The 20,554-nt window shown below is 41.1% G+C and overlaps 2 protein-coding genes across 10 annotated transcripts in view; both read left to right on the forward strand.

Annotated features, from left to right (window-relative positions):
• LOC118310500 overlaps positions 1-11,136 on the forward strand; it is a 28,857-nt gene extending 17,721 nt beyond the window's left edge. For 7 of the 8 annotated variants that reach the window (XM_035633475.2, XM_035633477.2, XM_035633474.2 and 4 more), the window contains exons 6-9: positions 3,237-3,284; positions 3,514-3,627; positions 3,997-4,086; positions 9,703-11,136. In XM_035633475.2, the coding sequence (XP_035489368.1) occupies positions 3,237-3,284; positions 3,514-3,627; positions 3,997-4,086; positions 9,703-9,810 (360 nt within the window). In that variant the 3' untranslated portion in view covers positions 9,811-11,136. The remainder of the gene's footprint in view (positions 1-3,236; positions 3,285-3,513; positions 3,628-3,996; positions 4,087-9,702) is intronic. The other variant, XM_047332158.1, reaches the window with a different exon arrangement.
• Positions 11,137-12,280: 1,144 nt separating this feature from the next.
• ilf2 (interleukin enhancer binding factor 2) overlaps positions 12,281-20,554 on the forward strand; it is a 9,411-nt gene continuing 1,137 nt past the window's right edge. The window contains exons 1-13 of one of the 2 annotated variants that reach the window (XM_035633358.2): positions 12,281-12,438; positions 12,863-12,922; positions 13,626-13,668; positions 14,721-14,825; positions 14,912-14,989; positions 15,224-15,326; positions 16,971-17,036; positions 17,919-18,035; positions 19,235-19,313; positions 19,416-19,503; positions 19,591-19,670; positions 19,759-19,873; positions 20,078-20,168. In XM_035633358.2, coding sequence (XP_035489251.1) covers positions 12,434-12,438; positions 12,863-12,922; positions 13,626-13,668; positions 14,721-14,825; positions 14,912-14,989; positions 15,224-15,326; positions 16,971-17,036; positions 17,919-18,035; positions 19,235-19,313; positions 19,416-19,503; positions 19,591-19,670; positions 19,759-19,873; positions 20,078-20,168 — 1,030 coding nt within the window. In that variant the 5' untranslated portion in view covers positions 12,281-12,433. The remainder of the gene's footprint in view (positions 12,439-12,862; positions 12,923-13,625; positions 13,669-14,720; positions 14,826-14,911; positions 14,990-15,223; positions 15,327-16,970; positions 17,037-17,918; positions 18,036-19,234; positions 19,314-19,415; positions 19,504-19,590; positions 19,671-19,758; positions 19,874-20,077; positions 20,169-20,554) is intronic. The other variant, XM_035633359.2, reaches the window with a different exon arrangement.

Raw genomic sequence — 20,554 nt, forward strand, 5'->3', positions numbered from 1 at the left:
CTCTGCCTGTTGTTTTAGGTTTAACAATTTGTCTTTGTTGACTTTATTTAAGTTAAGTTTGTTGTGGCTTAAGATCCATTTTTAGAAAATTTTATCTTCACTGACTGAGGTGGAAAACTGTTTTTTTAGCTGTTGTTGTTTCTCAGTGTTCAGTGGGAGTTGTCAGTTTCTATTGCTCTGGCACCAGGTGGTTTAAATCTCTAATTAATTGTGGGGGTGTGGTTAGCACCCCTGTAGCCAACTTGGCAATCAGCACTTGGGTTGCAAAAATAGCATTTTGTTGGAAGCGGTAGCTTCAGCTTCATCATAAGAAGACGAACCAAGACTAAGATGTGGAGTCTTTCCTGGACTACTGCAACTCTCTCCTAGCTGGCCTGCCGAAATGTGCAACCGACCTCATCCAGAATTCTGTGGCCCGGTTGATCTTCAACCTACCAAAATTCTCCCACGCTGATCCTCAGCACCCTACACTGGCTTCCGGTGGTAGTTCGAATCTGATTCAAGGCACTGGTACTCCCCTACCGTGTTGCGAATGGCTCAGGCCTTTCCTACATCCAGAAAAGGGTCAAATGCCACTGCACTCTCTTAGTGCCAAATGGATTGCTACTCCCTCACTGCAAGGGTGGGCAGCCACAGCTCATCTAAATCCCGTCTGTTTTCTGTTCTGGTTCCTCAATGGTGGAACAAGGTCCCCATTGATATCAGGACAGCAGAATTCTTTCAATGCTTCCTTCACAGACTGAAAACTCACCTGTTCAGACTGTACCTTATTCCTTGAATTTATTAATTTTAAAAAAAAGTAGAAAAATCTAAATGAGTACTTGAAGCTGTTTTTTGCCTATTTGATAAATGTTTATGTAATCAATCGATTGTTGCACATTTGGGTAATATCCTAATGGTTGAATGCACTTATTGTAATTCGCTTTAGACAAAAGTGTCTGTGACATGAATGTAATGAGAAAATTGATGAATGCTGGAAGTTAAATGTCCTAACTCACTTGTTTGCACGATTTAAAAGCAAATCTGTTGGTACGAACGGTTTTCCATTAGCCACAATGTTATTGCAGGCAGGTTTTGTGGTTAGTGAGCTAATAGCTAAGAAACCTCATTCAGAGAAGTTAGTTTGATAGAGGAAGAAATAAAATCATTGGGGTTTAGCTTGCAATCACCTTTGCTCATTAAAGCTGCTGTCGGTAGGATTTGAAAAAATATTTTTTTTTCATATTTGTTGAAACTGTAACTATATGCTGGTAGTAATATGTGAGACAGATTGTCTGTGACAGAATCTGGGTCATTCACCTCCCCCTAATGCCTTTAATGCCATTTGCCAGAATCCACCGCGCCCGAGCAAAAATCTCCAATCACAGCCAGGGGGCATCTCTCCGCTCTGTCAGTTATCTGGGTACGAGCGGCGCAGCGATGCAGAACCTGTGCACAGCTTCACTCACTCGGTCACGACCAAGCTCACGTCTTCGCAATGAGGAGCTTGCAGCAGAAGCAGAGTTAGTTTGAAAATACCCAGCAGAGAAACGCCAAGCATCGACAAAACTGCCCGGCTCCTTTGCTAGAAACTGCAAATACGACAAAGACCACGAGCAAAAACGAGCTAAAAAGAAGGAAACAGACCGAGCAGATGTAAACATCGGAGCCGCTCCACAGAAGCAACGACACTGACAGGATTCACAAATGATGCTTTCTGCTTGACCGGTAATTATCTCTGTTTCATTTATCTTTTATTTTCCCTCTCATTATCGCACTCTGTGACAGTGTGTTACTGTGCTGTTGTAATCAGGATGCTAGTTCTAATCAGGCTGCTAGATGCTAGGCCCACAGTGCTACAGCTACTGGTTAGCAGTGTTTGTAGCATCATAGCTGAAAATATGTTTGTGTCCAAGCGGTCTAATCTGTTTTTGAGAGTTTTCCAGTTGTGTGTGTCGTTGTCCGTGCTCTCGCGACCAAATGCTCCCCCATCTGTGTCGGACTGTTTAGTTAGCTTCCCTATTTTATCACCAATGTAGCATCCCGTGCTATGCTAAATGCTAAGTATGTGTCGCTATTCATGTTGGTTTTCTCTACAGATGCTGACTTTGATGGGGTAACAGCTGAGGAAGGAATATTCAACACAACTACTGTATTTTATCATGCGCAAAATAAAGCTTGACAATATTACATCATTGTGTACTTTTTTCATGCTTTTCTTTGAGCTACTGCATCGGTAGTACTGAACCAGTGAATCTGATTACCCCAAATAAATAAATTATGTATGTGAAGATAAAGCTGTTCATTTACAGGCCTACCATGTAACACTGCAGTAGCTAACATGCTAGCTAACTCTAGGTACGTAAACAAGCTAATATAAACTGATTTACGGTCGCCCACATTCAAAAACACTGATGATGTCATTTTTTTCCCAAAAAGTCACAGGTAATAAAGTGAGGCAACGATAATTTGAAAAACGTGTTATAATCTATCAATGTGGACAGTAGTCCGTGTTAGCTTCAGGTTAGCTTCTTACCAGTGGGAACGTCATGTTACGTACCTTGCCTGGCTTCAGTTGCCATGGTAGCGTGCACGGGCACGGAGGGCTGGGAGGAGCTGTGGAGGAGGAACCGAAGTGCAGCGGGGGGGGGCAGGAGTCGTTTGGTTTTGAATTGTGAGACTATGTCCACACTTCTCTCAATCCTACCGACAGCAGCTTTAACGGTACCTAGTCTTTTGAGTGCCTACACTAGAAACCTCATAATGGTGACTACATAGTAGACTACACAAGTGTGAACCTCATATCTATGAACTTTTGAGTGAAATGATGACTCCTAGTGATTAGATATGGTCTTTTGTGAATGTGGCCCCAGATTTCAACATGCTGAAGATGTTATAAGTACACAAAAATTATGATTTACATTTTACTTTTAAGAACTTGATTTTTTTATCAAATAGATCTTTGACCACAGATGGAGGTTTTCTAGGATTTCTAGAATTAGAATTTGTCTTGAAAAAAAAAAGTAAGGGGAAGGGTTGTTTTTTAATTCGTTATTCACGATCTAAAGCTAGAGGCGGGATATAAAAACTGATTGAGAAAATCTATACTACATATCCTGTGTAAGCAGGCTTTGTAGTATAAACAGAGCCCTCACTTATGTGTGACTTCACATATATAGTCAAATGAATTCGTAGTAGACATTACATGTTTTGAAAAAGCAGACTCCATGTTTCTTTTTCTTTACTGTCTACTGCAGCAACATTGTTTCAGGAAATGCACCGGGCTGATCGAGCAAAAGTGTAAAGTAAGTGACTGACTACTGTTACAACTAATACTTTGGTCAGATAGGTCATGTTATTGTTGCTATGTCTTGTACAGTGCATGTAGAAGACAAACATATCTTTAACTGGTAAAATACATGTCCTGAGGCTTTAACATATCATTGTCAGTGTCACAGCACCTAATACTGTGTTTCAATTGACACTGTTTCAGTTTTCTGACTATACTATATGCTCTTGGATTTATCTGCCTAGCTGTTGATTGACGGGATCCTGGGGACACTGGTGGTCTTCCTGGTGCTGGAACTGTTGATCTGTATCACTGCCATGCTGTTCGGACTCAGTGTCCTTGCTGCTGGTGGAACTCAGGTGGGCTCTGATATTATAAAGCTAGATTAAGTGATATTTGACCACTAGGGACAAAAAACTAAATTACGCAGGCAAAGTATGTATAAATTGTCAATTTAAAAAAATCTAACAATAATAATGGTAGGGTAAAGCAATAGTAAACATTAAATATTAAATGGGGCAGTTCACCAAATGTAAAATGACTATGGTATATTTAACGTCCTAAACAATTTAGGTCAGGAAGTTAAATGGGTGGTCAGGTAAGATGAAGGATGAGTAGTTGGAATTCACAAAGTTAAAGGTGCTCCAGTTATTGCCAGTAGTTTGGAAGTCTAAGATGAAACTGCTACTTAACAAACATAAATAATTGTAAATGTTTGTGTGCTGCAGGCCCCCAGCCAGAGACCTGTCTATCCGCAGACTCGCCCCCCACCTGTTCCAGCTGTGCAGCCTGCTCCAGCTGCAGCTGAACCATCTCAGGTAGCTTGTATATGAATGCAAGACAGTGATGTGTTTGACCATCATGACGACCATCTGCCCTTCCTTAACTCCATGTATATGAAGTGTCCTTGACACCCCTGGCCACAAAAACTCTGTACACCATGCATGGTTCAACGACTCTGCATGAAAATAAAGCCCTTCAGGTGTGTTCACACCTGTTGCTTGGTCTTCTTGGTCCAGATCAAAGCAGGGAATATATTTTTCTAATCATTGTAGTTCTAGTTCAGTTAGTTCGCAAATTGATACCAAAGTTACCATGGACCCCACTTTTAGAAAGGCTTTGTTTATCTTAACTGCCGGTGTTACTGCACTGAGCTGACAAAGTCATTCTAGGAGACTTAGCTTTAGGCTTTATTCTTTATGATTATACCATGTCCACAGAGAAAATGTGATTATGCTTGATCAGAAGGTGTTGGTTCAGATAGATAGTACTGCTCTGATGTCATAATTGTAGATGGATACTTATGGAAGAGACGGGGGGCATTATTGTAAAATGTTTTAGCTGTTCATTAGCATCGCCTACATGTTGGGGTAGAGGGCATAGTTGATTGAATGTGAATACACAGAACTTCTATTTTTTGTTTCAGCCAATTCACCAAGTCACTATATTAGATACCAGTGACCCTTTCCAACCCTGAGCAGCTGTGGAGAAAAAGAAAACGCCGCTCCACAGAGTCAAATGTTGGCCTGTCACTCATTCTGGTTACTTCACAGATGATTTTTTTTTGAAGGACCACTACACACAGGAGACAATGATATCTTCTCGATGACAAAGAAACAGCTGTCACATATACTGACAAAGCAAATCACGAGTCCTGTTTTGGGGTTGGTCTGTTAGAATGACACTTTAGCGGCTGGATGAAACAGTAAAGACAGATGCCAAGACGATGGAAGGGTTACCCACTATTTGGGGCTTTATTCAACACTCATGACAGCAACCAAGCGAAGTCTGACCAGTAACACAGATAGATTGTAACTTGCGCCTTTTACACTTTGTCACTGGTACCCATATTGGATTGAATTTCTTCACCTGGCTAAACTATCATACAGTATTTTAAAAAGCAATTTGAAAATATTTATTTAAAAAAATACACTCACTGCCACTTACTTCACCCCTCACAAATATACTGACAACCATAAGTACAATAAATATCAAAATACACGCAACTACCAAATCCCCCTCTCCAATCCTGCCACTTGGTCCCTCTTGGAATGTTTATATGGGTGTTTGTACCCTGGCGGACTCTTTTGGCCGAACACCCTGGAGCAGACAAAGGACTAGACAGGTGAGTGTGTATACAGCATTTAACAGTCAACTAACTAATGCACTAGAACTTTCATATCATGGTATTTTACACAGATATGTCACCAAGTTTACAGAGAATACATTTAAACTACTAATCCTCAATTATGCACATACGCCGTTTTTCAAGCCTAACCTAGCTTTTCTCTTGCAGGTGGAGATGAGTACCCATCACAACATCTTCCAGAAGATTATACTCAGAGTTTAAACATTCAATGAATATGGCATGTATTTTCAATCAATTGTCAAAAAATAATTAATATAAAATGTGCAAATGTAATCTGCAAAATGTTCTGTACAAGTCTTGCCCATAAGTGCAAATATTGCTACCAAAGTGCAAAGCGCAGTTATTAATCTGCAAAGTTAAGCCATTTGTTAAAAGTGGACTGAATACAAACCCAAATGTGCAAAATTTACAAGGCTAAAGCCATCAGTCACTACAATCCTGCATTGAGAAGCAAATATGCAGATCCTGAAGTAGTCCATCACCATGGCCTTGATGTTTCTTTAGGATGTAAAAGAAATCCATTGCAAATGCATTGAGTTGGTGTGGCACTTGACCCTGCTCTGGATCTGTTCCATGATCACGCTGGTGTGTTCTAAAAAACCTGGAAAGCGTGGGATCTGGCAGCTGGTGTCGATTTATCCTTTCTCTTTCAAGTAGGTTGTCATTCTTTTTGCAATGACTGAGAAGAAAATCTTACCCTCAACATTCAGCAGGGATATACTCCTGAAATGGTTTATGGTTTTGGAGTTCTGCTCCTTAGGGATGAAGACTGCCACTGCCCTTTGCCATGCTGATGGAATAATCTGCTTGGTCCACGATGTTCTCATCAGGGTCCATAGAAGCTTCAGTAGCCTTGGTTCTTGTACAGTTTGTATGGAATCCTGTTTGGCCCCGGTGCTGATGCTGATCTTGGCCGTCGGGCTGCATGCCTGACCTCACTGAGTTTGGGTGGTGATGTGTCAAAAAGCACTGATGGTTCTGCGGGCTTTGGCACATAGCTTGGTGGGCCCAGAGGCCCATTCTTTGCAAGGTCGCTGTATTGAATGGATGTTTCTCCATTTCTTTCTTGGAAATCTCCAGCGTTCCAATGGTCTTCTCCTTGAGGAGCCACCTTGCAAAGTGGAAGGGATTCTTGAATAAGTTAGCCATCTCCTTCTCCTTTCTTTTCTTGCCGGATGCACTCTTCCCACCGCAGGTTAGCCAGTCTCTTCCTCATCTCATCCCAGGGCGCTTTCAGACTCTTTTCCTGTTCCTCTGCTCTTCTCTAGGCATCGATCTCTTTCTCTCTTCTTCCATTTGTCCTCATCGTTGCTTTTCTGCCAGGCACCTCGCCATACCTACTAATGCACTCCTTGTACAGGATTTCACTACAAAGGTTTAGCTTGGCATCCACTGTGCCACGTAAAGCTTTCTGTAGCAGCTCGCAGAGGACCTGGTCCGTTCGTCCTGGTCCATTCATGCTTGTAGTCTTTTGTCTTGGCTTGACATGTTGGTTGCTTAGAGATGCTTCTGGGGCCATCTCCTGGGGGGTAACTACTACCTCTCTCTCTTCCAGTCCAGCCTCCGCAAATAGGGCCCGATGGCACTGTGATATTTGACCTGGCCTTGAATCCCACTTGTCTGACCTGCCTAGGCAGTGCAAGGTTGCTTATGGCTGCTGGCTCTGCATTTCATCTTCCCCATGTGGATACACAGCCCTCAATAAATATAAAAATACACCTAACTACCAAATCCCGCTCTCCAATCCTGCCACTTGGTCCCTCCTGGAACATTCATATGGGTGTTTGTACCCTAGGAGACTCTTTTGGCCGAACACCCTGTAGCAGACATGACAGGACAGGTGAGTGTGTATACAGCATTTAACAGTCAACTAACTAATGCACAAGCACTATCATCTCATGATATTTTACACAAATGTCACCAAGTTTACACAGAATACATTTAAACAACTAATCCTCAATTATGAACATAAACATGTTTGCACAAATGCCGTTGTCCAAGCCTAACCAGGTACCCACCACAGCACCTGCCAGAAGATAACACTCATTGTTTAAACATTCAATAAATATGGCATTTAAATTGAATAAGTTGTATAATAATAATTTATAAACAATGTTCAAATACAATGTGCTAAAAGTTCTGTGTAAGTCTTGCCAATAAAGTGCAAATATTACCACCAAAGTGCAAAGTGCAGTTCTTAATGTGCCAAGTTAAGCCATTTGTTAAAAGTGATATGAATACAAACCCAAATGTGCAAAATTTACCAGGCTAAAACTATTAATCACTAGTAACAAAGTGCCCTCGTTACATGGTCCATAATATCACCAATAAACCACAGCAGATGTCTGGGGAGATGCTCATTCATCCAAGTCAGTTATCCACAAGGGTGTTGAGTAAGGAGGAACTGGACTTGGTAGTAGATTCTTAAAGATGTTTTCCCTTCATCCAAGAGGCTTCTTCAGTTCTAAGTAAGTTGTGATGAAACCCAGGGATTTAACCTCTGTGGAGTGTGGCCAGTGCTTGTTCGTGCTCCAGACTGGTTAAACGTCAGTCAATTGAACACAAGCTGGGAGTTATCAGAACTCTGAGACACAAAGCTGATAATGTACACACAAGTGCCTAAGGCCAAGAGAAGGAGCACAGGCACCTGAGGTGGCACTTAAAGTTAATGGATACCCAGACAGGACCTTTGGGGAAACTGTTACAAGATCCAGATCCAAAGACCACACACCACACAGAAAAGCAACTTATTATATGCAGTCCAATGAAGCGAGGAATAAGCCGACCTGTATATTGGAGAAACCAAACAAACATTATACAAACACATGGCTCAACGAAGGAGTCCAGCTCTTCAGGGCAAGACTCAGTTATTTCCCTACACCTAAGGGACAAATAACAGTCATTGGAAGACACAGATATAAGAAGAGAAACATCTCTCAACAAAGGAAGAGGTCTGAGACACCATATTTCTCCCATCTACTATGCTGTCTTTTTATCCTTTCGCTGGAGACTCAACAACCTTTCACACTCAACCTCATGTGGCCCTCAAGACAACAGTGTGGACACTGGTGACTCCAACGACTCTAAATACCATTGTTACAACAGCAGCAGTCTGGAGCACCAAAATGCACTACCCACACTCCACAGAGTTTAAATAACTGGGTTTCACCTAAACTGTGACCCTGTTTTCACATGGCAATAACATCCGACCTGAGTGATCAGATCACAAGTGGACAGCTCTCAGTACATCTGTTCTCACCTGTCAGCAGAATGTGTCCCCACATGTGTCTTCAGTGACCACTTGTGATCTGATTTCATTTACCCGCTCTGTATGTAAATCAACATGTGCATCATTTTTGCAAAAGACCAAATGCGTTGTTGTTTTTAACAAAATAATAAAATATGCCAAAAAGACAATTAAAGGGTGAGATGTTCTCCCTTTCTCACACTGAATCTGGCACCGCAAATTAAGTGTCAACTCTGTCTCCCTTGCTGGGTCGAGCCATGCTCACATCACACACACTCCTCTCTCTCTCTCACTGCTCCATTCTCCATCCTCCAGTAGCCATGACTGCGATCCGCTTCTAACGCTGTTAACATGGCTCATTCACGTGAACACACAACTTCCTTCAACATCTCCCGATCAGTATATTTTCACTGCAGTTCATCGACCTTCAGGGAATTATTCCGCTTCTTTAAAAAGTAGCAGCGGCAGCAAATGAAAAAGTAAAACAGTGTTTTACGCAACATGGTAAAAAAAAATTGCAATTAGTCAGCGGATCAAATGCGTGATCTTTCAAATTCTGTTTATTTGTCCCTAATGTGGCCAAAAGTGGCATTCCCTTTTTCACTGCTATTAGAATGTGGACACGTGGCTTAAATCAACTCTGAATGTGTTTTTTGAGATCCGATTTCAATGCATCCTCAATGCGTCCTGAGAGTGTTTTCACCTGTACTGAGAGCTGTCCACTTGTGATTGGATCACTCAGGATGGATTTTACTGATAGGTGAAAACAGGGTCACATTAGAACTTAAGGAGGTGAAACGTCTTCAAGAATCTACAACCAAGCCTAGTTGCTCCTGATTCAACGCCCTTGTGGAAAACCACAGCAGAGTTTGTGTGAAATGTGAGGTACTGGTCCACGGTAGGATTTGAGAAGCAGTGTTCTCAGAGTAAACACAAACAAGGCTTCTTTCAGTCAAACCAAACCACAGCCTTAAATTGCACTTCAATATGTTGGCATTTTCTGGAAGCATGTTCACACTTTGTTTTGTGTGTCAGCAGGTGTCTGTAGTTGTGACTGAACCAGATTCAGAGCAACTGGAGGACATCTCCACTCCACCCACTGAACCCCAGGTGGAGCCGATAGAGTCTGTGAAGACAGAACCCTGAATTCAGCACACACTACTCCATGTGGTTTCATGTCATGTCAGACAGTGAAAATATGAATGTCAACTTGGAAAAACTATTCCTTTCAGCCCCCTGGTGATCATTATATTTGGGATTCAGTGATCTCTCACGGATCAGCTCCGGTGACAAAATGACGAGAATCATTGTCTTCTGGCATAACATGAACACAGCATCAGTGTGAGCACAGCTGGACATGCAATATAGTATATTGTGGCCATAGAATGAATCAGTGTTATTAGTAATGTTAATTTATTCTACAAACACTAAGCCCACTCACATATGTATAATAAGTGAAATAAAATTAGCAGAGAAAGGCAGATACTTACAGCAAGGAAAAGGAAATATTGTGTGTTGGACAGGTTCACTTTACTAATAGTGTGTGCACATTTTGTGGTTATTAGAATGAAGACAAATTACAAATATAATCTGTCTTCATTCTAATAAACACAAAATGTGTACACACTATTGTTGTTGTTGTTATTGCTGTTGTTGTTGTTCATTTATAAAAGTTACTTTTGGTTGTGTTTACAAATGTTAAGCTATTCTAAACTAGTCTTAATACCACTTCACAATTAACTGATAAAAGAATCACACCAGCAGAGCCTCTGTCTATTGTTAGTTCTCATGTTTTAGACCTGTTATCTTGAGATTCATACCTAAAGGGGTGCTCCAGTGATCAAGTTTTTCTGTGAAGCTGGGAGGCTTAAAAGAAGCAAATGAAAAGAGAATATTCAGTCTCATAGTAGCAGATGCAGAGCTTTTTTCTGGAGACAGTAATATAATTATTTTATGCTGTGATCAAAACTATAATTTCACAAGATAAATAATAGATAAATAATAATCTGATTTGAATATATTACCAAACAAACACTGAAGCCATATGTGAAGCCACTGGAGTCAAATCTGAGCTGAAATTTTAATTATAACTAAATTTATCATGAGCCTGCTCACCATCAACCCCTTCCCCATCGTTTAATAATTGCTTAATTACTTCACAAAGATGTTAGGGAACCTTACAAGCAAAGAAGCAGGCCTGTAGCCACTGGGAACTTTTAGATAGAATTGATTCTGCAATATATAGATGTTGTACTTTCCCAGGGTTGTAAACAAAACACTTGTTACTCATAAAATTGGAGTAGTTGTGACTCACAATGCCAGTATTCCTAAAATCATCTGAGATGTGTGTCACACAGTTTACCTGCACTGGATTGTTTGTATTTGTGGAAACCACAGGATGGCATGATTAACTATAAATGAATGTATGAACATTTTAATCAATGAAAATAAAGTAAATGGTAAATGTATGAATTACATTGCTCGTTTCTATTCTTAACAACCACTTTAACAAGCACTTTACACTACCAGTCACACTCATCAAGTCACACACTTGGTGACTATATAATGACATTCCAAAAGTTGTGGACCATGCCTTCAAATGTTTGGTAATCAATTACCGATAACGATGTGATTGTATTCAACTTTTTCATAACTTTCCGAAATATTCAACATTTTCTGTGAACGTTCCAGTTATTACAGATTATCTACTAATTTCCCACTTTTTCTATACTCTTCATACTCCTTCAGCTTCTTCATCCAAATTCAAGCCAGCAATGCAGTTTAGCGTCAGCCTTCAGCAGGTAGCATTCACACCACAATTTCTTGAAAAATGGCCTTTTCTAGTTGAATATGTTACACAGCTCCACATGGGACACCTGTTCACGGAATATAAATACTTCAGATATTAATGTTTAAACATCGCTCCCATTGACTTTCCATTATAAAAGTAAATAGAATCACTAAAATATGCTAGAGCTTCTTTAAGAAAGGTAATAGCCATCATGTCCTTAATGACTGGGACATAAGTACTACTACTAACAATAATAATTTGAATATCTAGATGATGACGATGATAATAATAATAATAATAATAATAATAATAATAATAATAATAATAATAATAATAACAAAATTCTGTATTATTATGAATGCTGGCTGCTGAAAGGCTGATGCTAAACTGGATTGCTGGCTTGAATTTGGATGAAGAAGTTGAAGGAGTATGAAGAGTAGGAAAATTTGGATTGGTATTTAATGTGTGATTAGTAAAATAGTCGTGGTAAACGTTGAATATCTCAGAAAGTATGAAAGTTATGAAGAAGCTGAATACAAGCAGGAATGTCCTAATTGAACTGAACTCTTGAATGAAGTTTCCAGGTTGAAGGACATGTGGAAGGATAGAGGGCCAAAAACAAAGGTTGAAATGTGTTTGTAGGACAACATATTTTGAGAATGCATCCAGCATCTACACAAGATTTCGATAACAAGAAGTGTGATTGCCTTTAGCATTATAAATAGGACTTAGTTGTTTTTTCCCCTTTGCCAATCTATTGCCCCACACTCTATTCCAATAGGTGGCAGTATAACCCGCGTGTAAGCTATAAACTGCCATTAAAACCCATAGAATGAAGACAAAGAAGAAGCATCATCACCATCATCATCCTCCTCCTCCTCCTCCTCCTCCTCCTCGCCGCCGCCGCCGCCGTTGTCGCCACCAACTTGGGCATTTCTCCCAAGATTCCTGCATTAAATTGTCAAAACGTCGTACGCAATGAGGTATTTGTCTTTTCATACGCTGAATATTAAAGCCCACAGTTTGAATGAGCAGAGTTTTGCTGTTGGTTGATGTGAGGTCCTGTGCTAGCATGCTAGGAGCGTGCATTGTTTGAACGCTGCGTACCCGGTAGCACGTTAGTTAGGTAGATTATTCATAATTGATCCTTCACAGTGTGATCGGTGTTCACCACATTATATAAAGTGGCGAGGGTCTCTAACCCTCGTGTCAAGCAACAGCTGCCCGGTCAGCTTTTGCTAGCTAGTTTGGCCTAGCCAAGTACGTGAACGGATGAATGAATGGATTTACGTGAATTTCTCTGTAGGAGCCATGTAACTGCGTTACCATACGGCATCTAGCAGAATGGAATTCATGTTGTCAAATCAAATTGTAAGAAGCCCCGTATGTCCCTGTGTTTGTGTCCAGAGGAGACCGCGGCAGGGGCCGGGGAGGCCGCTTCGGATCCCGGGGAGGACTGGTCCAGGGGTGAGTTCAACTCGAAGGGATCATGATGTTAGTGTACGAGGTTCATCATGGTTTCCTCAGGCTGCACAGATTTCTGTCATTTCTCTTAAACCATCCAAAGCATCCCCCTAGTTACACTTTAAATGAATCACTAATGGGCAGATACTAAGATTATGTCTAGTTATCTTATCCATTGTAGTTTTAAATTGCGTCACTTTTGCTATGTTTATGCCTGCTGGCCACTATACTCCAGAGTTTTTAGTCTGGACGGACAGAAACTGAGACTTTTGGAAAGAATGAGGCAGATGCCCATATTGTCTTCGTGATTGGGTCTTAATCAGTCATGACCCGGCTACCAGCGGTTCGAATCATTACAAGCGTTACTAACACTTGCTGTCAGTAACAGTTACATCTTGTTATTGGTTCAGTGAGTGAATAGAGGCACAACAGCAGCATACGGAATTAGACCAACAATGTGTATTTTGAATATTACACCATGTGGACCTAATCTAGAAGACCTCCAAATTAAAATTCAAACCCGTAAATGTACAGAATCTGGGTACTTTGAAAAGAATCCGTTATTTAATTTCCACCTGAATGAGCTGAAGCACAGAGTCTGAAGAATAAGATGTGTAACTGTCGAATTGCTCAGTCAGATATTCTGTTATGTTGAGGTCCTAAATAGAATACTACAAACTGTTTTCCTTTCTTTGTTCCTTTTTAGGTATCGTCCATTTGTCCCACACATCCCATTCGATTTTTATGTGGTGAGTAAATAAGTGTTTCATTGCCCCTTTGGGTGTCAGTCTGTCTCGGCCATAGCCAGGAGTTGAATTAGACTAATCAGGGCTCCAGACTAACTGTTTTTTCTAGGAGCACTGTAGCACCTTAATGAAAATTTTAGGGGCAGAAGCAGAACCTAGATGTCCTCTCTGGCCGCAGACTGGGTGTAAGGGTTAAAAGAGTGTGCCGTTAAGGTAAAACCGCACCAGGGACAGGCTTGAGGCCAACCACGGGTGCAAGAGAAAACGGAAGTTAATTCAGGAGACCCGCACATGCGTGCAATCTGGACACCGCCCCATCGGCAGAGAAGGTGGTGGAGATCTACACTGAACTCATGCGTAGCCTGTCTGGAATCTAATTGACGGAAATCGTAGTGACCGAGAACTTCAATACCTGCGTAGCTGCGAAGACACAGCAACGAGTGTAATTGACGTGGCCCCTGCAGTTGACTAATTACTACTGAAATCTTCCCCTTCTAACACACATTGGCCTACACTAGTAGACTCTTTCTCTCTTTAAAAAAAAAAAAAAAAAAGTCTGCACATTTGCAGGTCGCACTTGTGCGAGTAGTTGTAACTGTTGCACCAACAAGCACATTTGTTTACAGATGAGCGCTGACAGGTTTAACAAGAAAACATCCATATTTTAATGCTTTGTGCAAGAAGCAGAGTTAAACTGTCATTACATCTGTTGATGAGCCGACTGAATTCTTATTCTGACTCATTACCTGCAGCACATCACTAGACAAGTCAGAGGCGACTGAGGAGTTACTTTTACAACTAAGGGGATTGGATTACTGTCTGAAGTCAGGACTGACATGAGCCTTATTTGTAGGACTTGCCCCTCACTGCCAGTTTGGAGGATGAGGAGGTTTTGTGAATACAGCTGCTGGACTACACCTGTACATGAATGATAGAGGTTTCTCAGGAGATTCAGACCTGTGTTGAGGAGACCATGTTTTCCTAATGAAACTACCATGGTTAACGTAGCTGCAGTGAGAACAGTGAGTATTGAAACATGTTGTTTTTGTCACAAGTGTGAGATGGCCTTCCCCAGAGTGAAACCCGCCCCTGATGAGACGGCTTTCAGTGAGTGTCTGCTAAAGAGGAACCAGGACCTGAGCCCCACACCTGCAGAGCAAGTCAGTCCACAAACCTGCTCTGACACATGTTTTCTTTAGTTGTGTGTTGCACATTCACTGACACAAACCTTGTTTCCTGCATTTAGTCCTCCATTTTGTCCCTGGTTACAAAGATCAATAATGTTATTGACAACCTGATTGTTGCACCTGGCAACTTTGAAGTGGTGAGTCGTTTACAATGTCACTACACACTGAAGCTGTATAATGTTACCAATAAAGATGATTTGAATAGTTGAACAGCACTGTTGAATTACCATTGAATGTAGATTATTAAATCTAAAAACAACTTGTGCTCAGATTGTAAATTTTTAGCGGACTTGTTTTCTGGGAATAATATAATCTGGTTAATATTTTGTACATTCCATTTTGATAATTTTGAACCTGTATCTCTTTCATAGCAAATTGAAGAGGTGCGTCAAGTGGGCTCCTACAAGAAGGGCACCATGACATCAGGACACAACGTTGCTGACCTGGTTGTAATCCTCAAGATTCTCCCTACATGTGAGTAACATTACACAATTGTGCGCCATATGTCTGCCAATCCCTTTTTCCAGGACTGTTTACTGGGGTTGATACTAAAATCATACTTCTACAGACCTTTTTCCCATCTAACAATATAAACTAGCGATCGACCAATACAGATTTTTTAGGGCCAATGCCGATACAGATTTTTTTTTTTTTCATCAGCCTTAGCCAATGTCCGATACGGACTGACGATTTTCTTGAGCCGATATTTGGAGCCGATACTACTTTTGCTCCCTCAATTTAATAGTTAAATAGAATTAAATTCAGCGGGTTGTCATCTGATTTGAGGTCTTAGTCAAAGTGGGGTTATGGCCAAGGCCATGGCTCGCCTCCCTGGGTAGAGGGAGACGAGGCTCACGTCGCTCTGGAGCAGGGGTCTCAAACTCGCGGCCCGCGGGCCAATTGAGGCCCGCAGGATGATATTTTGTGGCCCCCTACTTGACATCAAAGTTTAGTATTAGTGCGGCCTGCGCGTTGTTGTCAAACGCACATTTTTGCTGAGTCGGTGCGTGTAAAAAACGCAAACATCGGCTGATAAATCGGTTGAACACTAATATAAACCTAAGATCTTAAATAATGAAGCAAAAATACAGCACTTATTTTTTTACACTTCTTTACCTGATATCCTGCATTTTGTCTAAAGAGGAGATAAGATGAACCTTTATTGAGGATTGACAGAGCAGCACAATGAACAGATTCATCTCCGAGTACTTATTTAAAACTTTAATGTTGTCCCCCAGTTATAAGTCGCTGATAAATGAGTACATGTAAAGTGTATTAGTAGACTACAACAGTTATAAACAGTTGACCCAAAATGTAAGTGGACAATTTGATTACTAATTTTTAATGATGTAAACAGCATTTTTTAAAAGGACAGATTCTGTCCCAAGCTTTTTGATCCTTATAAGCATCGGTTAACTAAAGTGGTTTAATCTCTAGTGACTGTGCTGGTTTTACCTGATCTTGTCTGTCCCATTTAAATTTTTCATAGTTTAGCCATTAAAGGCACACATTCCTAAAACACAACTGGCAAAATCCTGATCTAATATGAGAACTATCTTACTAAACAAGACTATAAACCAGACATCTGACGGCAGCGTTCAGTCTTCAGTCCTCAAGACACATTCAGTTACGGAGGTTAGGAACACTTAGGTTTAATACAGTATAATTTGTCTTTAATTGGTTATGTGAATGGCAACTCTATTTCTGAATGAACGAGGTGCCTGTTGATACTGAACAACCTGTTTGTCACATTACACACAACGTGGATCAGTCCAATCAGTGGGCAGCTGTGGCTCAGGACGTAGAGTCGTTGGTCCACCAACCCAAAGGTTGGCGTTTTTTTCTGTTACCACGGATTTTTCTGCATGAAAAATGCGTGGTAACTAGCAGCGCTGTATGAATGTGTGTGAATGGGTGAATGTAACTTTGCTGTAAAGCGCTTTGAGTGGTCTATATGACCAGAAAAGCGCTATATAGTCCATTTAAAGTCTGGCTGACAAAATTACTGGCTTTTGTTCCAATTTGAAAAGAAAGAGAAGTTTATTCCCAAATCCTCTGAAATGTCTTCTTTATTGTGGGATGAATGTTGGATGATGATGATTTTTTTTTCTTTTAAAGTGGAGGCAGTTGCTGCCCTGGGCAACAAAGTAGTGGAGACCCTTCGCACACAGGACCCTACCGAAGGTAACACTGACGCATGTTATTCAGTTATTCACAGTAATAATTTGGCCGATAGCCGATACCGATATTTTTTGTTTTGTTTGTTTATTTTTGTTTTTGTTATTCGTCCCTTTTACGAGGGAAAAAAAGGAATCCCAATTAAAAAAAATGACTGAACTGGTTTTAAGTCTTTCAGCCCTTCATCACACTATCTTCGAATGAGCACAAATTCAAACATACAAATTTACATACACATCACTGGACATCACTATTTTGAACAAATAACTACTATAAAGTACATGATGTTGTGTGTTGAGGGATGGGACTAACATAAAGCCTGTCAAATAAATAAAATAACACAACTCAATATGTACAGACAGACTGTAGGACTCAACTGTTGTAAAGTGTTGTAGGTCTTTCACTGTGAACCTGGTCACAGTGAGGTGGAACTCAGTCATCCTCCTACTAACTGCAGCTGTGAAGGAGCTTCGGGCTTCGGGATATACTTTCACTTTCACTAAAGGTTTCCACAGATCACTCGTGTTCCGCCTTTACTTGCAAAATATTTGTTACACTTGTGGGAACGATCGTTGTCTCCATGGATTTTAGTGAATTACAACCAACTTTCGACCGGTTCACTCTGCCACCGTCTCGTGGAGCAGGTTTCTGTCTGCACTGCGTCTGTGAGCTGGACACAGACCTCAGCTGTTGTCAGAGTCAGACCGCAAATAACCAACACAACGTGTAGCCAGCGCAAAATTACCCAGTCCAGTTGTAGGATGATACGTGAAAAAAAACCTCAGGCAGTTTTTTGAAAATATGTGCTTTATATTTATCAAGCTTTTAGTGATGAATTGCTGTGTGATGTTTGTGACAGGCAGCTGACTGTGTGTGCTCTTGTTTCAGTGCTGTCCATGCTTACCAACGAGACAGGCTTTGAGATCAGTTCAGCTGATGCCACTGTCAAGATCCTCATCACCACTGTTCCTCCCAACCTACGAAAGCTGGACCCTGAGCTGCACTGTACGAGTTTACACATTGTATCCACTAACAACACAAACATACAATGACAATGCAGGAGTTTTCAAATCAATTTTGGACCATCGTGTTATTTAAATGAGAAGCAATGGGATAGTCCAACCCAGCATTGCTGCAGTCTTCATTCCAGTGTTTTTCTACTAACCATAGTGCTTTAATTTTTATTTTTGTTCCTGCCCACAAAATATGTTCAGCTCAGATATCTACAGGTTGGACTAATCACTCTCACCTGCTACCTGGTTAAAAAAAAGAGACAACAAGAGACCCCTATTACAGCTGCCTTTGGTCAATAACTGTAGGTGTAAGTAATTGCTTCTTTTGACCCAGAATTCCTTGGAGGATTCGGTGTAGGCCACGGCTGTTTTCATCCATGCAGTTTCCCAGCATTTTGACTTAAGTCCAAAAACTTCAACATTTTCAAATTGAAGGTGCACAAAATCTGAACTCAAATATGACCAGAAGGTCTGAAAGAGTTCAACTTTCTGCAAAATGTGAAGAAACTGCTGTACTGTAACCAGCAGTCGAAAGAAAAGTCGATTGTCCAAAGTTAGTAAGTCCATTTTTTTTCTGAATAATTACCATCAAAAACTCTGAAGACCTGGCTCAGCTGTTACCACAGTCTGGATATAAAATGTAAATGTAAAAATATGATGCAGTAACAACTACAATGGCACAACTCATAGATATCAGTCCCCCTAAATAATCCCGATTTTTCACCATTAGGAAAGATGGTCACCCCTAATTACTTGGCAAATCAGTGAAATAGTCAAATGTTGCAATGTTAAATGAAGTTATTAAATTCCAGCAGCTGCCCCTTTGTCCGTATCCACGGCTAAATTTGATGGCTTTCATTGAAATCTTTTCCGTAGCTTTTGTGTACAATAACAAAACAAGCAACCAACCAACAGGTGAAAACATAAGCACCTTGGTCGTGAATTATGCAAATGTTTCTGCAAAACATTTCTGTATTCAGTCTTTATTTATTTCATTGTTTGATCTTTTTCATAGACCTTGTATTTGTGATGGGGTTTGATAAGATAGACTTCATTTTCCCCATGGGGAATTTGCCTTGGACATCAGTGTCTGCAGTATAAACACAATCAAAAAGCCCTGACAGTCAAAGGTCTCTAGTTGGATTCCATTCAGAGATGCTCAGGTTCAGTATCTTGTTGATTTTTCCCCAGTGGACATCAAGGTGCTGCAGAGTGCACTTGCTGCCATCCGCCATGCCCGCTGGTTTGAGGAGAATGCCTCTCAGTCAACGTGAGCAAGTTTTGTCAACAGAGCAGTTTGATGCACAGGCACCACCACACAATACAAATGCCACTTAACATTATTTAAACTTGATGCATCATTCATCTTCAGGGTCAAAGTGCTGATCCGCCTGCTGAAGGACCTGAGGCTTCGCTTCCCTGGTTTTGAACCCCTCACCCCCTGGATCCTGGACCTGCTAGTAAGGCCTCAAGTCTCTGCCCTAACTTCAGTGCAGACAACTTGCATATGACTACATGTACATCTCAGGCCTTGATACGTATACTGGGTACACATTGTGTTGCAGGGCCACTCTGCAGTGATGAACAACCCGTCCAGGCAGCCCCTGTCACTGAACGTAGCCTACAGGTGGGTTACCCTCACCTCAGCTTTCATTTGTGTACAGTCACTACAGATGGGACACTGTCTAAGCTTTGTGTTGGCCTGTGTTTCGAAGGCGCTGCCTGCAGATGTTGGCTGCTGGTCTCTTTCTGCCCGGCTCTGTGGGCATCACTGATCCATGTGAGAGTGGGAACTTCAGAGTGCACACAGTCATGACTCTGGAACAGCAGGTATATTTTATTTATAATACGTTTTAAGACGTCTAAAGGTTCACTCTTTACTGCGGGAATGTTTGTGGTCATGTATGAGGCATGGCACTCCTTCAGCTAACATCTGTATATCCTCAGAAACCTTACCTGGATCACTCCAGATGTGTCAAATATACAATACTGAGCCTGATCAGGGCGTGATAATGTCTGTGTGCACTTGTGCAGGACATGGTGTGTTTCACAGCTCAGACTCTGGTCAGGGTGCTCTCTCATGGAGGATACAGAAAGATCCTTGGCCTGGAGGGAGACGCAAGCTGTAAGAATCTCATTGTCACGGTCACTCACACACACACACACACGATGGTTTCCTAGTTACACCCGGGAGTAAAACACTCAGACACATAAAACATTCGGTTTTTCAACTTCAACGTAATAAGAAAAATACATTTTTCAATTGAAGGAGTGTAAGACTCAACAGAGTACAGTGTTTGCCATTAATGACCGAGGCTACATCCATCCTACTATGTTTCCTATTAAAACAAAAACGATCTGCATTTGGTTGCTTACATCAAATAAGGTATTTCTTTTCTTGGAGCAACAACCATGTGGAACTTTTACTACTTGTATGTGTTCAAAAAAAATTGGGGGGAAAGTTCACTGCTGGTAGTTGTGTCATGACTGATAAGAACCAATCAGCACGCT

This window comes from Scophthalmus maximus, chromosome 5 (genome assembly GCF_022379125.1).
Source record: "Scophthalmus maximus strain ysfricsl-2021 chromosome 5, ASM2237912v1, whole genome shotgun sequence".
NCBI lineage: Eukaryota > Metazoa > Chordata > Actinopteri > Pleuronectiformes > Scophthalmidae > Scophthalmus > Scophthalmus maximus.